Source organism: Lissotriton vulgaris, chromosome 2_1, assembly GCF_964263255.1.
Source record: "Lissotriton vulgaris chromosome 2_1, aLisVul1.2, whole genome shotgun sequence".
NCBI classification, from domain to species: domain Eukaryota; kingdom Metazoa; phylum Chordata; class Amphibia; order Caudata; family Salamandridae; genus Lissotriton; species Lissotriton vulgaris.
Window position 1 is genome coordinate 763381004 of NC_141687.1, and position 13400 is coordinate 763394403.

General features: G+C 43.6%; 1 protein-coding gene across 1 annotated transcript in view; it reads left to right on the top strand.

Annotated features, from left to right (window-relative positions):
* Positions 1–4006: 4006 nt before the first annotated feature.
* KLHL41 (kelch like family member 41) overlaps positions 4007–13400 on the top strand; it is a 56733-nt gene continuing 47339 nt past the window's right edge. The window contains exon 1 of the mRNA XM_086954153.1: positions 4007–5197. Within this exon, the coding sequence (XP_086810279.1) occupies positions 4088–5197 (1110 nt within the window). The 5' untranslated portion in view covers positions 4007–4087. The remainder of the gene's footprint in view (positions 5198–13400) is intronic.

The following is a 13400-nucleotide window of genomic DNA, read 5'->3' on the forward strand; positions in this document are numbered from 1 at the left end:
GGGTAAAGGGGTATTTTTAGTGTTCAGGGTCAGTTTTCAGTTCATGGGTAAAGGGGTATTTTTAGTGTTCAGGGTCAGTTTTCAGTTCATGGGTAAAGGGGTATTTTTAGTGTTCAGGGTCAGTTTTCAGTTCATGGGTAAAGGGGTATTTTTAGGGTTCAGGGTCAGTTTTCAGTTCATGGGTAAAGGGGTATTTTTAGGGTTCAGGGTCAGTTTTCAGTTTTTGGGTAAAGGGGTGTTTTTTTAGGGTTCAGGGTCAGTTTTCAGTTCATGGGTAAAGGGGTATTTTTAGGGTTCAGGGTCAGTTTTCAGTTCATGGGTAAAGGGGTATTTTTAGGGTTCAGGGTCAGTTTTCAGTTCATGGGTAAAGGGGTATTTTTAGGGTTCAGGGTCAGTTTTCAGTTTTTGGGTAAAGGGGTGTTTTTTTAGGGTTCAGGGTCAGTTTTCAGTTCATGGGTAAAGGGGTATTTTTAGGGTTCAGGGTCAGTTTTCAGTTCATGGGTAAAGGGGTATTTTTAGGGTTCAGGGTCAGTTTTCAGTTCATGGGGAAAGGGGTATTTTTAGGGTTCAGGGTCAGTTTTCAGTTCTTGGATAAAGAGGTATTTTTAGGGTTCAGGGTCAGTTTTCAGTTTTTGGGTAAAGGGGTATTTTTAGTAAATTAATTATTAATACTTATTGTTTAGTACATATATATTATATCTTTACTGTATATATTTTTATTTATTAATTTTAAACATTATTAGATACTTTTAAATATGTTTATTTTATTTATTAGTGTTATATACTTACTTTTACATTTATATATATTTAAAAAAAAATCGATATTTTTAACATCGATATTTTTTACAACGATATTATTTTTTCGATATTTTTGTACTTACCATGTTGTAGATAGGATGTCGATATTTTTGCCCTCGATATTGTTGACTCGATATTCTTGTAGGTCGATATTTTTGTAGTCGATATTCTGTCATAGATCCGTACTGAGTACATCTGTGTACTCAGGACCTGTAAGTTAAATGTCACCTGGGGCCTGCAGCACATATTGTGCCACCACTGAAGTGACAATGCAAAGCATGACTGCAGGTCTGGCACCAGTAACCTGGGTGTGCAGGTGTAAACTGCAAATTAGACCTTTCAAAATAAACCCTCTTGACAGGCCTAAACCCTCTTCCTTTTAAATATTGAATAAGTCACTCCTAAGTAGGCGTTACGTACCCACAAGGCAGGGAGCATGATACAATGATATCTACATGTAGGACATGTAAGAATTTGATGTTATGCTTGTCCTTAAAGTGACAATGCTCTAAAGGTTATTTTCACTGTGGCAGGGTTGGCTGTTCCCTTAGAAAGCACTGGGATATGTTAATTATTTTATCTGTGTCTAGCAACCAGATAAAAGTGTCACTCTTGGAATTGTTTTATATGTTAGAAATCCAATTTATTGGTGAAGTTAGGTCTTACAAAAGGTACTTTTAAAAAGTCACCTATAACATGCCTAAAGCCTCTAGAAGCCAATTTGCTTGAGCTTCCGACTGCCACCAAGGAGCGGATTGGCTGCTCGAGAAGGTGTGAATTGGCTTCCAGAGCTGAGACAAAAGGCCTTGGGCAGCAGGGTCAGGCCCAACTCCTGCGGGGGGCCAACCCACCGCCGCACACGGCCTTCAGTGTGAGATTTTCACTGGGCAGACCTGGTGTGCCTTATAAGAACGATCAAAGATTGGCGAGATATGATCTTGAACCGAGATCTGCAAGGGTAGAGTGTCAGCCATTGCATGTTAGTCTGCCCTAAACCAAACACCCAGAGGTTAATTTGTAATACAAAAAGTGCCCGGGCTCACCTCAGGAGGCAGCGCTAACAGGAGAAATGTGTTGGAGCAAACTGCCTCTTGACTAAAGTCCCAGCACTTATTAACCTGGAAAGAACTTGGCCTAATAGGTAGAGCTGCTGATTTCAAAGCTGGAGAACCCGACTCGAGTCTTGTCGTGGCTCCACATCCTGAGAGTCTAGGGAAAATCATGTGCCTTCTAAATAATTGTGTCCTTAACTGGTGCTATCAGCACCGGTGCCAAGGATTAGGTGCCGGTGCTGAGCACTGGAAAGCACCAGCTCAAATTAAGCTCTGCAAACACCATGGGCCCTAAAAATTCCCCTCTTGCTTCCTTTCCCTATTTTAAATAAGTGCAGAGGGCAGATACAATAAAAGAAAAAGCTGGGGACTACCAGTTCAGCAGTCAGTCATTTCTCTACGCATTCGAGGGCTTGAGCAGGAGTCTTAGTAAGTATACAACTAGCACAAAAATCAGTTTCTTAAAACATTCTTCACAACATATACCACTTCAGAAGATCACTACGAAAATTGATCTGCATTCACCTCACTATAGCATAGTACACACTTCTTTACTGTCAAGATGGCTAGGACGCCCCCTTTACACATAGGCCGTGGTGCCACACCCTACACCTACCTCATGCTAATGGTACGGGTTATCATTGCTTGGGTATATGCTCCCTAGGAATCTCCACCCTCATGAGCAAGCGCAAACCCATGCACAGGTCGACCACCCATCCCTCGCCGTCGAGGATTCCACATCGCCTCATCTTTCCCAGGCTAGATATGACAGCAACAGCAGAAGGGTCAGCAAAACTGACCCTTCAGGACTCAGTCTCCAGTTGAAGGGGGTTTGTGTCTGGTGGTCTTACTATCTGTAGCCTTTGACACCGCAGAAGCAGCTGATACCTTCCCTTGCCAGCATTCCTCCACCACAAGGACCCTCTGTCAGAAGAGGCCACCTCCCACTTTCTGTGAAGACTATGACTGACTACTATCCCCCACCAGCTTTGCCTCGACCCACCTAGTAAAGTCACCCCCATACCTAACAAAAAATGACTTCTGTCAGTCTGTTTTTGTCCCCTATTCATCCACCACCTGCTTGAATCTAACAGCATGCGGAATCAGCATTGGAAGTTTAAGTTTCCTATAAGTATTGTGAACATGTTAACTCTATAACAAAGGTGCCATTTGTAAAAGTAACAAAATGATGGAATCCCGGAAACATATCAAGCCCTTTTTGGCAGAAATGGCGATAAAAACAATTTTGCTGTCGAGCTGTCATTAAAATATTTTTGAAGATTTCTTGATTTTGGTCAAGCCGGATGGCAGGGCAATCTATGCACCATTCCGTTATTTTAATTCGTTTTTTCTTGCAAGAGAGGGTCTCAGGGTCGGTGGAGCAAAGTTCTGTGCTGCTAATGCAGTAACTGCAGCTCAGACTCTAAAACGACATTAAAGCAAGGAAGTAGAATCTAAAGAAAACTGGCAGGGGCACACTGGTGAAGGGTTCTATCAGTATAGTGGCAGCTGCCAGTCTTATCAAAAAAATGGCTACCAAGAGAAATATAAAAAAATTAAAAATGGGTAAAGAAAGGAAGAAATAAATATATGAGGAAAGAGCAATAGGAAAATGTGTAAAAGGATTTATCACCAGACAGAGCATAAACGGGCCCGTCTATTGCACATTAAACGATTAAATGATTACATTGATGTTGAATAATTAAACAAGTGTGTTATCAAACGGATATGTTTGTGTACGTTGCAATGTCCAAAGTGGCTTTGCCTTTTGTTGCTTTTCAGATGTTTTGATTTCCGAAGAAATACTTTTTTTTAAAAAGCCAACGTGTTAGACAAAATTGAGCTTTTCAACGAATAATTAATATTTCTGCCACAAAATAGCTGGATAAAAAGAAGCTTTAAACTCGTCTGCGCATTTCAGTAACATTAATGCTAATAAATGTAAGTTCGATGCTATTTAAGGGGTGGGAATGAGGCTGTGCGTCGAGCCTCAGCGTTAATTCCATAGTGACCAAAGGCTGCAGTTGTTTCTTTCAGTCTGTGGCAGCTGCTGTCGGCTCTCCAAATGTGCCTTCCTGAATTCCGGATTGCAAGCGCCTGCACCTATATTTAGCCGGCAGGATTATATTGCAGGGTCTCCTCGCCCGGCAGAGCAGGGAGCTCTTCCTTTTTGCAGCCAGACCTGTGAGCTGAGAGCACCCCGGGCCTTCTCCCTCCCTCGGTACCCTACTCACAAAATGGATCCCCGCAAGGACCTTTCAGAAGAACTGCGGCTCTACCAGTCCACGCTCCTTCAAGATGGCCTCAAGGAGCTGCTGGAGGAGGCCAAATTCGTTGACTGCCATTTGAAAGCCGGAAGCAAAAGCCTCCCTTGCCACAGGCTCATCCTGGCAGCTTGCAGCCCATACTTCCGGGAGTACTTTTTATCTGAAGAGCCTGAGGAAAAGAAGAAGGAGGTGGTCTTGGAGAATGTTGACCCTGCCGTCATGGAGGTGATCCTCCGATACCTGTATTCGGCTGAAATTGATCTTGACGATGGGAATGTCCAGGATATTTTTGCACTGGCTAGCCGCTTTCAGATCCCCTCTGTCTTCACGGTATGCGTCTCCTACCTCCAGAGGAGACTTGCGCCCAATAACTGTCTGGCTATCTTTAGACTAGGCCTTCTTCTCGATTGCCCAAGGCTAGCAGTATCCGCCAGAGATTACGTGTCCGACCGCTTCGAGCAAATCTGCAAGGAAGACGATTTCATGCAGCTAGCCCCCCATGAACTCATCTCAGTTATATCAAGCGACTCCTTAATTGTGGAGAAGGAGGAAGTGGTCTTCGAAGCGGTCATGAAATGGGCGCGTACTGACAAAGAGAGCAAGGTGAAGAGCCTAGGAGAGGTCTTTGACTGCATACGCTTCCGCCTGATGCCAGAAAAATATTTCAAGGAGCACGTGGAAAAGGATGACATACTTAAGAGCGACCCAGAGATCGTCAAAAAAATGAAGGTGATCAAGGACGCTTTTGCTGGGAAATTGCCCGAACCTACCAAAAACAAGGACAAGTCAGGTGAGGCCGCAGTCAACGGGGACGTGGGCGATGAGGATCTTCTCCCGGGGTACCTGAATGACATTCCGAGGCATGGCATGTTTGTCAAGGACCTTGTCCTCCTGATCAATGACACAGCTGCTGTGGCTTATGATCCCCTAGAAAATGAGTGCTTCTTGGTTGCATTGGCTGAGCAGATCCCCAGAAATCATTCCAGCATTGTCACCAAGGCGAACCAGGTCTACGTGATAGGAGGCTTGTACGTGGAGGAGGACAACAAAGAGCAGCCTCTACATTCGTACTTCTTCCAGGTATGGGTTGTTTCTTATCACTAAGTGCCGAGACGCATTCATATGTATGCAGTGCTAAAGGAAAAGTACAGGCCTTTACAGCATGTCCAGTTGTGAGTAGTAAGAACAATCAGCAGACGTGTTCTCCTTTGATACAACGATAAAGTGCCTTTCTATTGAAAGTAAGATGTTTTATATTTGAAACAGTGCCATATTAACTGTAGAAGCTTTCTGTTTACTCACCCTTCCCATAGCCTGGAGGGAATTCATCAGATATTGTTAAAGTTGATTTTCCACCGTGCCCACAATGTGGTAACCACGCAATGGGGGATTTTACGTCATGGTCACTTGCAAATGTAAATGTGTGTGTCTTGTAAAGCGCGCTGCTACCCGGAGGCGTCCTGGCGCTATAGACCGCTGGGGAACCCGTCCTGGCTTTCCCTGTGAGATGTTTCCTCCTGGGTATCTCCAAGATGAAACCAGGCATCCCCGGCGTATGTGGGGGGCCGTTGCTGAGATGAGGCAAGCTAATGCCCAGAGTTGCCGAGTGTGATCCCTGGTTAGAGTAGGCACCGAGGCGAGAATTATCGAGTCCGCGGATCCTGGTTCACGACCCTGCCGCTTTGGGAATTGAACCCTGCCGCGTCGGGAATTGAACCCTGGTCCCGGGCCGTCCTCTGCTTCTTCCGGGTCTGCCGCCTCTAACCAGTGAGCCACACCACTCCACATGCATATGTGTGAAAGACCATGATGCTATGTATAACACCACAATGTGTCATTATAAAAGCACATGTGCCATAGGGATTACATTTGCAACTCACAAAGCCAAGGTTTAAGGTAAACCTTGCGTTCTGGGCCTACCTTATTGATAGGAACATACCGTATTTATCTTCCAACCGTTATTATCTCTCGACTATAAACAGAGTATAAACCATCACAGCGTAAATGTGCCCATGTATTATGCTGATGAAATATGGGATGAGTTCCAACCAGATAAGTGGAACAGTAAGTGACTTTCTTCACTATCATGGGTCTTTTTTTTCCATCTCAGTGAATGCTTTAGTAGCCTATTATCCCAACAGTAGCTCCTTTGGAACTCTGACCTGTATGTTTTAGTTTTTAATGCTTGTAAAAAGACACGTGAACCTCCATTTAAATACAGAGCCACTGGAATTATGCAATTCTGCGGCGGTAGCATTTTCCGCATAATTATGATTTTTCATCATTTGCCACACAAGTCATCATCTGATACAACATTTGCAGACTTCAACGAAAAAGTGTGTTTCTAGCTCAGACGGATTCAAAGTTACTAGAAAAGCAGTGACCTGTTGCCGCACTGTGGTTCGCCCTTCGCAAAAGTTAGCTGGTCACCTTTCAGTAGCTGATTGCTGTATTTGGGTATTAAAGTGGTACTAATGAAGGGAAACCTTTTCTAAGGCAATGTTACAGTGGGTAAAAATTGGCAAAATAATGCTATCACAAAATCGGCCGCATTACGCCGTGTAGTTTGTCTTTCCTCCTGATGTAATGTAGTCAGACCTGCCACATAATTTGGTCATCTTCATATGTGACATTTTGTTCTGCCCGACCAAGCATCTATCTGCTTATGAGATAGTTAACCGGACGTGACATCATGTATTTCATAGAAGGCCCCCCCCTGCTCAGTGTGCCCTACATATACTACTCAGCGGGTGTGAGCACCCCAGCACCTTACACCCTCCAACGCCCCATGGCACGACTGAGGGGTCTTCCTCCCGTCAGATCCACCCACCCCCTCTGTAGACGGGCACTCATTCCTTTTGCCTGCGTTCCATTCTCTGTAACTATTAGCAAATATCGCTCTGCCAAAAGCCAGCATGTTTTTAACTCGCCTTCTTTGCACTTGGCATTTTATTTCGGGAGTTTATACGACGCCGGTCTCAGAAAAAGTGTTATTCTAGGCAGTCGTAGGTGCTGGCTAGTTCATCGACAAACGATTCAGGCATGGGGGTGGGGTTCGTTTGTGCCATTCCGGAGGTCGCGCCTGCTCCTGTACTGCGCCTGCGACATGTGGTGAGGCAGCAGGGCAGTGACATATGGCTGCGCAGCGTTCAGAAGCAGGCCGCTGTCAGCAGGGGCTGTTCATGTGCGTCTGAACATTCACTCACTGGCGCATTTCCCACTGTTTTCTTGGCATGTGACAAGAAAGACATTACGGCCTCGCAAAAGCCATGTTGCAATGTCCAAATGTGTTTGACGTTGTCCGAACACCTCACTTTCCCCCAAAACAATTTTTCTCCATTAATAACAAGAATGTCCCGCACCTGCTGTTGTTAAACTGGGTTTTATTATTCCTTTTTTGAATTTTCTTTTTTTAAATGCCACTTGTGTTGTCAAAAAATATTAGCGTGTTCTGTCAAAGTAGAGGTGTGCTTAAGTTTTTTTTAAAAGAGATATTTGTGAAGGGCAATAAACTCAGCTGACAGTAGATGCATTTATAAAGGCACTACTGCATTAATGTATGCTAAATTGTTTACATTTGCTAGAAACAAGGTATTCCTTTATGAGTTCGTTGAATTTAAGGCAGAAAATCAACACTTCTCAAATTGCATTTCCAATTAATTTTTGGCCATTTTCTGGATGTTGCACGCTGCACAGAGGCCATGAAGAATGTTTTAATGGTGCTTGTACCATTGGTTTTTATTTTGATTTACCTTATTGACAGGTCAGAACACTACATGTTCTAATCTGGGCATGGTTCAAAGCCCACCAGTGACCAGCCTATATGTTTCATATTAATTTTAATGTCTTACTCTGGAAGCCCTAGTGTTTAGCAGTACTGTTGAGTGAACCAGGGTTAATACTTTGAATACATTACTGGATTTACCTGGGAGGCAATACTTTTTCTCTGAAGTGAAGGGTAGTAGTGTCAACTGGTTTGATTGCAGTACTTCTATTGTAGTGGAGAATTGTGCCCTTTATAATGTATTCACCACATGCTCTATCTCCTATGTGGAAGTCTCTGTAGCAGGTCATTTTCTATCTTCCGGTGGTATAAACTATAAAAGTGAGATGTTCTTAGGGAAGACATTATTGAATTCTTTCGTACTGCCTCAGTTTGAATACTCCAGTTTCTGAGCCTACAATCCGTTTGCATCCTCTGAAGGTTAGTATAGGGTTTTGTGAAATCGAGAATTCAGTTCATGTGGCTCTGACTAATCCGTCTTAAATTGCTCCTCACATATAGGTTAATTGTGTTGTGGAAGAGGCATGGTATCCTAGATTAAAGCTAACAGGTTCAGATATGAAAAGTAGAGCATTGTAGGCAGATCGTGGCTATCTCGCTACGTCGAAGAGGCTAGTTTTAATTTCCGAAGGCTTTTTCTTAATGATATATAAGGTGGAAAGTATGTTCACCCAAGCGGTATTTAGTCGTTTTATTAAATATTTGGGTTTACACCAACTTTCTGGCAAAGATCTCAGGGCTCTATGTACATGAATCACCCAAGCTGAAGTAGAGATGGAAGTAGCTTCATTAGAAACCGAGAAGGCTGCCAGTCCAAATGATATGCCTTCGGGATACCAATAGCTTTTCATGGTCCCCTAAGTCCTTTTTTTTTCAACAAATGTTCAACTTTAGCTGGAACTCAGGGGAATGTCCTCCCTGTCGGCAAAAGGTATTAATGAACATTTTCCCTAAAATCCTACATAATCCTACAAAAAATAAAGACACTTTTGGAGATGAGTAATGGTAACGTGGAATCACATCAAACAGACAGAGAAAAATCAGAAAAACGGGTCTGATTTTAGTAAGTATGTCTTTGGAGGCCAAATTGCAAATCTCAAAAAACCAAAGCAGGAGTGGCCTCCTGGGGATTCTGGGGGTTCAGATAGAAATTCTAAGAGAGAATTGCCTACAGAATTGGAAGAGGCATTGAAGTTCGTGTGTGGGGGGACATTGGAAGAGATGGGCAATTTGTAGAGACTCTCAAATCCCCTCAAGGCATCAAAGGTCCACATCACTGGGTTGTAGATCTGCACTGGCAGCTCTGAGATCACATGAACGCTGATTTAAACCGAGAGTTATTTGTCTTAGGCTGTGGTGGGAACACAGTGGGAGCTCTGATGTTTTCAGAAGACTGAGTACTAATGTAGGATTCCAGAGTAATGGGTAGTACAGACATGTTTAGTATAAAGTTGTATGTGATTGTTTGTTACTTAAGGGTGCTCTGAGGTATCTTTGAGTTTGGTATGGCTGCTCTACATTCTTCAAAGATTTTTTCTTGGTGATAAAGCAGAGCCGTTTTATGATATGGGTACAAAAACAATGATAACAATTAGTTGGCTCCATATTTTTTGTACTGGTTGACTAACCAACATCATGGGTCGATTTACCATAAATGTGAACCTTGATTATTGTTGAGAAACATTCTAAGTCATCACGGTGTGAGGGGTGGTAAGTTCTTTCTCTGCAGTGCATGCTTCTAGAGCTTTCAATGGGCCAGTACTTACTAGTACTGAGTACCAGGCATCTGAATTGTCTCCACTTGAGCACTGGAACGCCTCTGAGGCCAAGGAAAGTATCAGTACTTGTGGTGGCAGGAAGGTAGGCTCAAACGTATTCATATGTACAGTACCGGTGCCACTGACAATGCTGCCAGAGGGAACACCAGTACTACAGCTGAAGGCTGGTGCAGCCCTGCGCTGAGTTGCTGTTGAATTATTCCTCAGCTGCTCAGTTGCAATGTCTCAGGCGATGGAGTGTGTGGTGTATGACATGGATATCACAGGAGTAAATCAAGCCCTGCACAGTGACGTATGATGAAAGGACTATCACCTGCCACACCTAGCCACGTGCATGAAATCCAGATCGATTTGGCGGCAGCCCAATGCTTTCTGGCCAGGCCTACTAAGGAGGCAGCTAGAGCTGGAGTCAAGGCGGAGCGGATATCAGTGGAACTCCAGTAGCAGTGTAAGGTCTTGAAAAATGAAAGTGTGTGTGCCTGTGTCTTGTCCCCAGTGTCCAACCCTGCTGGAATGACACAGGCCCACAACCCTTGCATCGAAACACTGAGGTGGTCCTGATGCTGAAGGGCCACTCATCGGTGTCTCCTGGTAGCACAGGGCTTTACTCTACAAGATCTTGTCAGTCATAGCCAGGTCCTTCAAAGCAGGGTACACAGACATGAGGTGCTGGTCCTTATCACATTGATGGGCAGTCCATACACCTGAGGGATTCATGAGGGAGAAGCAGATTACTCAGCCCTGTGGCAGCGCTTAATCCCCAAAGCGGAGTAAAAGAAGTAACTAGACCCTTGGGACCATCAGCCACGGTCACCGGCGACACTTGACACAGCAACAGTCATTGCTGTACATACCAGACACGGGCACCGTGCCAGGGGAAGGGAGAACATGAGCCCACACACAGTCTGTGTCCAAGGCCCAACTCAAACACTGACTGTTTAGCCATATCAGAGCCGGCTCCTCACGCACCGTGGGCCTAACTGAGCCACTGACTCACTCATACTATATCTGCAACTTCTGACTCAGTCACTGACTCACTGTATGACCTGAGAAGAGTCAACTCACCACCCCCTGTGTCCATCTCATCTATCTGGCACTCACTCTCAGAGTGCCCTGCAGGGATCCCACTTCCCACTTTGGGTGTCATATTCCTTAATCTGCCGCTGACTCAAGCGTGACCTGTAGAAAGCCCATTTATCACCATGTGCCCAACTCAGCCGATGACACCCTTTGTGACTCAAAGATAGCCGACTCATCGTCATGCGCCTCCATCTTCGGACTCAGCCACTAGCTCACCTGGTCACCTGTGCAAAGCCCATTCACAAACCCGCGTGTCCAAATCTCAATTTTTTTTTTAACTCCAACTCATGGTGTTGTGCCCTGTGGTGTTTTTTTCTTTTTTGCATTCACTTATCACACAACATGCCAGCGGTCATTCCAGGTACATGGTAGGTAAGATATCCAGTCGAGCGGCATTGGCAGGGCTGGTTTATGTTCCCAGTCCGGCCATGGTCATAGCCATATATTTGAAGCTGCTTTGCCACCTCTATGCCACATCCATCTTCTCACACTACCATGCCGCCTATCAGAGCAAACAGAACATGTCGGTCAGACCACACCACACCACACCCCGATGATCACAACATGCTACCAAAGCCATGAAGTTGGTTATATGTCGCAGCACCTGAAATGGATTCCACTCCTCCCACAGCCAGACATCACTAAAACATCAGAATTGGTTAAACTTGACAAACTCGGGCCTACAATGCACAACTCCAAAGCTAACTAATTGAAACCGCCCTGTAAGCAATGGCAGTTTAGTAGGACCTGTGGACAGCTGAATATTTTCGAGGGATCATGAAAAAACATCACTATACTATAGCAAATCATGCACAAGTATACCACAAAGACCCTCCGCATGGTAACATTAACCCCTCTAAACCAATAGGAAGCAATGCCAAACCATACACAAACAGTTCCGGTTTCACTGCTTTCACACAATCACACCAAGCCCCCATGACGTGAGAGAATGGGAGCTCTCAGATCCTATCAGAAAGGGTGCCCAGATTCTGAAAGTCACTATGCCATAAACTATGCCATAAATAAAAGTGGCAGAATGAAATGTTCATTACATAACATGTCACAAACTATAACATCTCACAAACCGTATGTAACCGTATGTAAGACAGAACATTTTGCATTTAATCAATAATATATAAATGGCAAATCTTACATAAAGCGATCTATATATATATATATTTTTAAACGTTCCTCCTTTTCTAGTGACCCATCCAAGTATACAAGGAAATATTATGTTTGGGAACTTCAGCCGTGCCATTCTGTTCTCAAAGAATACTCTTATACAAATATTAATTTAACACGCTATTTGTAGACTAATTATAATGGTTTAATAACGAAAATAGACTTACTAATTAGTTCTATGTTTCCCTTGACCAAAAAAGGAGGCCATAGAACTCGTATCTCTGTCAATATAGATGTTTCTTTGTATTATCTAATTAATTAAAAATGGTTGTTACAGTTCCTGGGGAAAATTGACCCCTGCCTTTTACCATAGTTGTGCTGTATATTTGTTTGTTTTGTATATTTAGTTTGTTGTATATTTAGTTCCATTGACACTGGCCTTGAACCCAGACAGCTAATGAGTATTTGTTTGTGAGGCAACTGATAATTGTCCAAAATAAACACCTGAGCTGAAGTCCACTATGGCCTAGATATACCGACGCTATACATTGGGTTTTTGTTACTTTTCTAAACCAAAATCGATGCAAAGATTTCAGGTGGGATTTTCTATTCAACGCAAACTGTGATGTATATTGGATACTAACCCAAAGTAACATAAATTTGCGCAATATGCTATCTTGCGTCGACCACCCATGGGTTTTGATATTACAAATCCATATCTATTAGGATTTGTAGACAGGGATTTACACCAAAATCCTACACCTCCTCGAGGCAGGTGCATCGAGGAGAAATATTTTCATATTTTCTAATTTTTCCCATTTTGGATGTGTGCAACATTAGTCAGAACACATACAAGGTGGGAAAAGCCTTAAAACATAGGTTTTATACTAGAAGGGACCCCTTCTAGTATAAAAGCTGCACTTCAGACAAAGCAGACTCCCTTGCACTATGCTGCACTGGTGTCTGTGTTGGCCCATTGCTGCCTAAAGGGTGCCAATGCAGGGAGAAAACAGAACAGCACCACATCATAGTAAATATGGCTCTGCTCTGCTCTCTCCCTTCCACACAACACAGTGCAGCAACGTTACTTGCTGCCCTATGTTGTGTGACTTCTTGATAATTCTGGTCCTAAGGGCCATATGTATCAAGCAAATTCGCAAAGGCCGAAATTCGCAGAATTTCAGCCTTTGCGAATTTGCTAAATGGTATGTATAAACCAAAATCTGGTGCACACAAAACAAGGAATCGCAAAATTTGCGATTCCTTATTTTGCAATTGCATTTAAGGAATCGCAAATTTTGCGATTCCTTAAATGCAATGTATGATGCTAAAAAAATTCGCAAAATGTCCTTAAGGAATCGCAAATTACCACCAACTTCTAGTTGGTGGTAAGTTGCGAATTCCATGAAAAATGCACATTTTTGCATTTTCAAAGTGCCATGTGACGCACATACATACCCTTAGGGCATGTATGTGTGCCACATGTGCACCCATGCATATTTCAGGGATGCAACAGTGT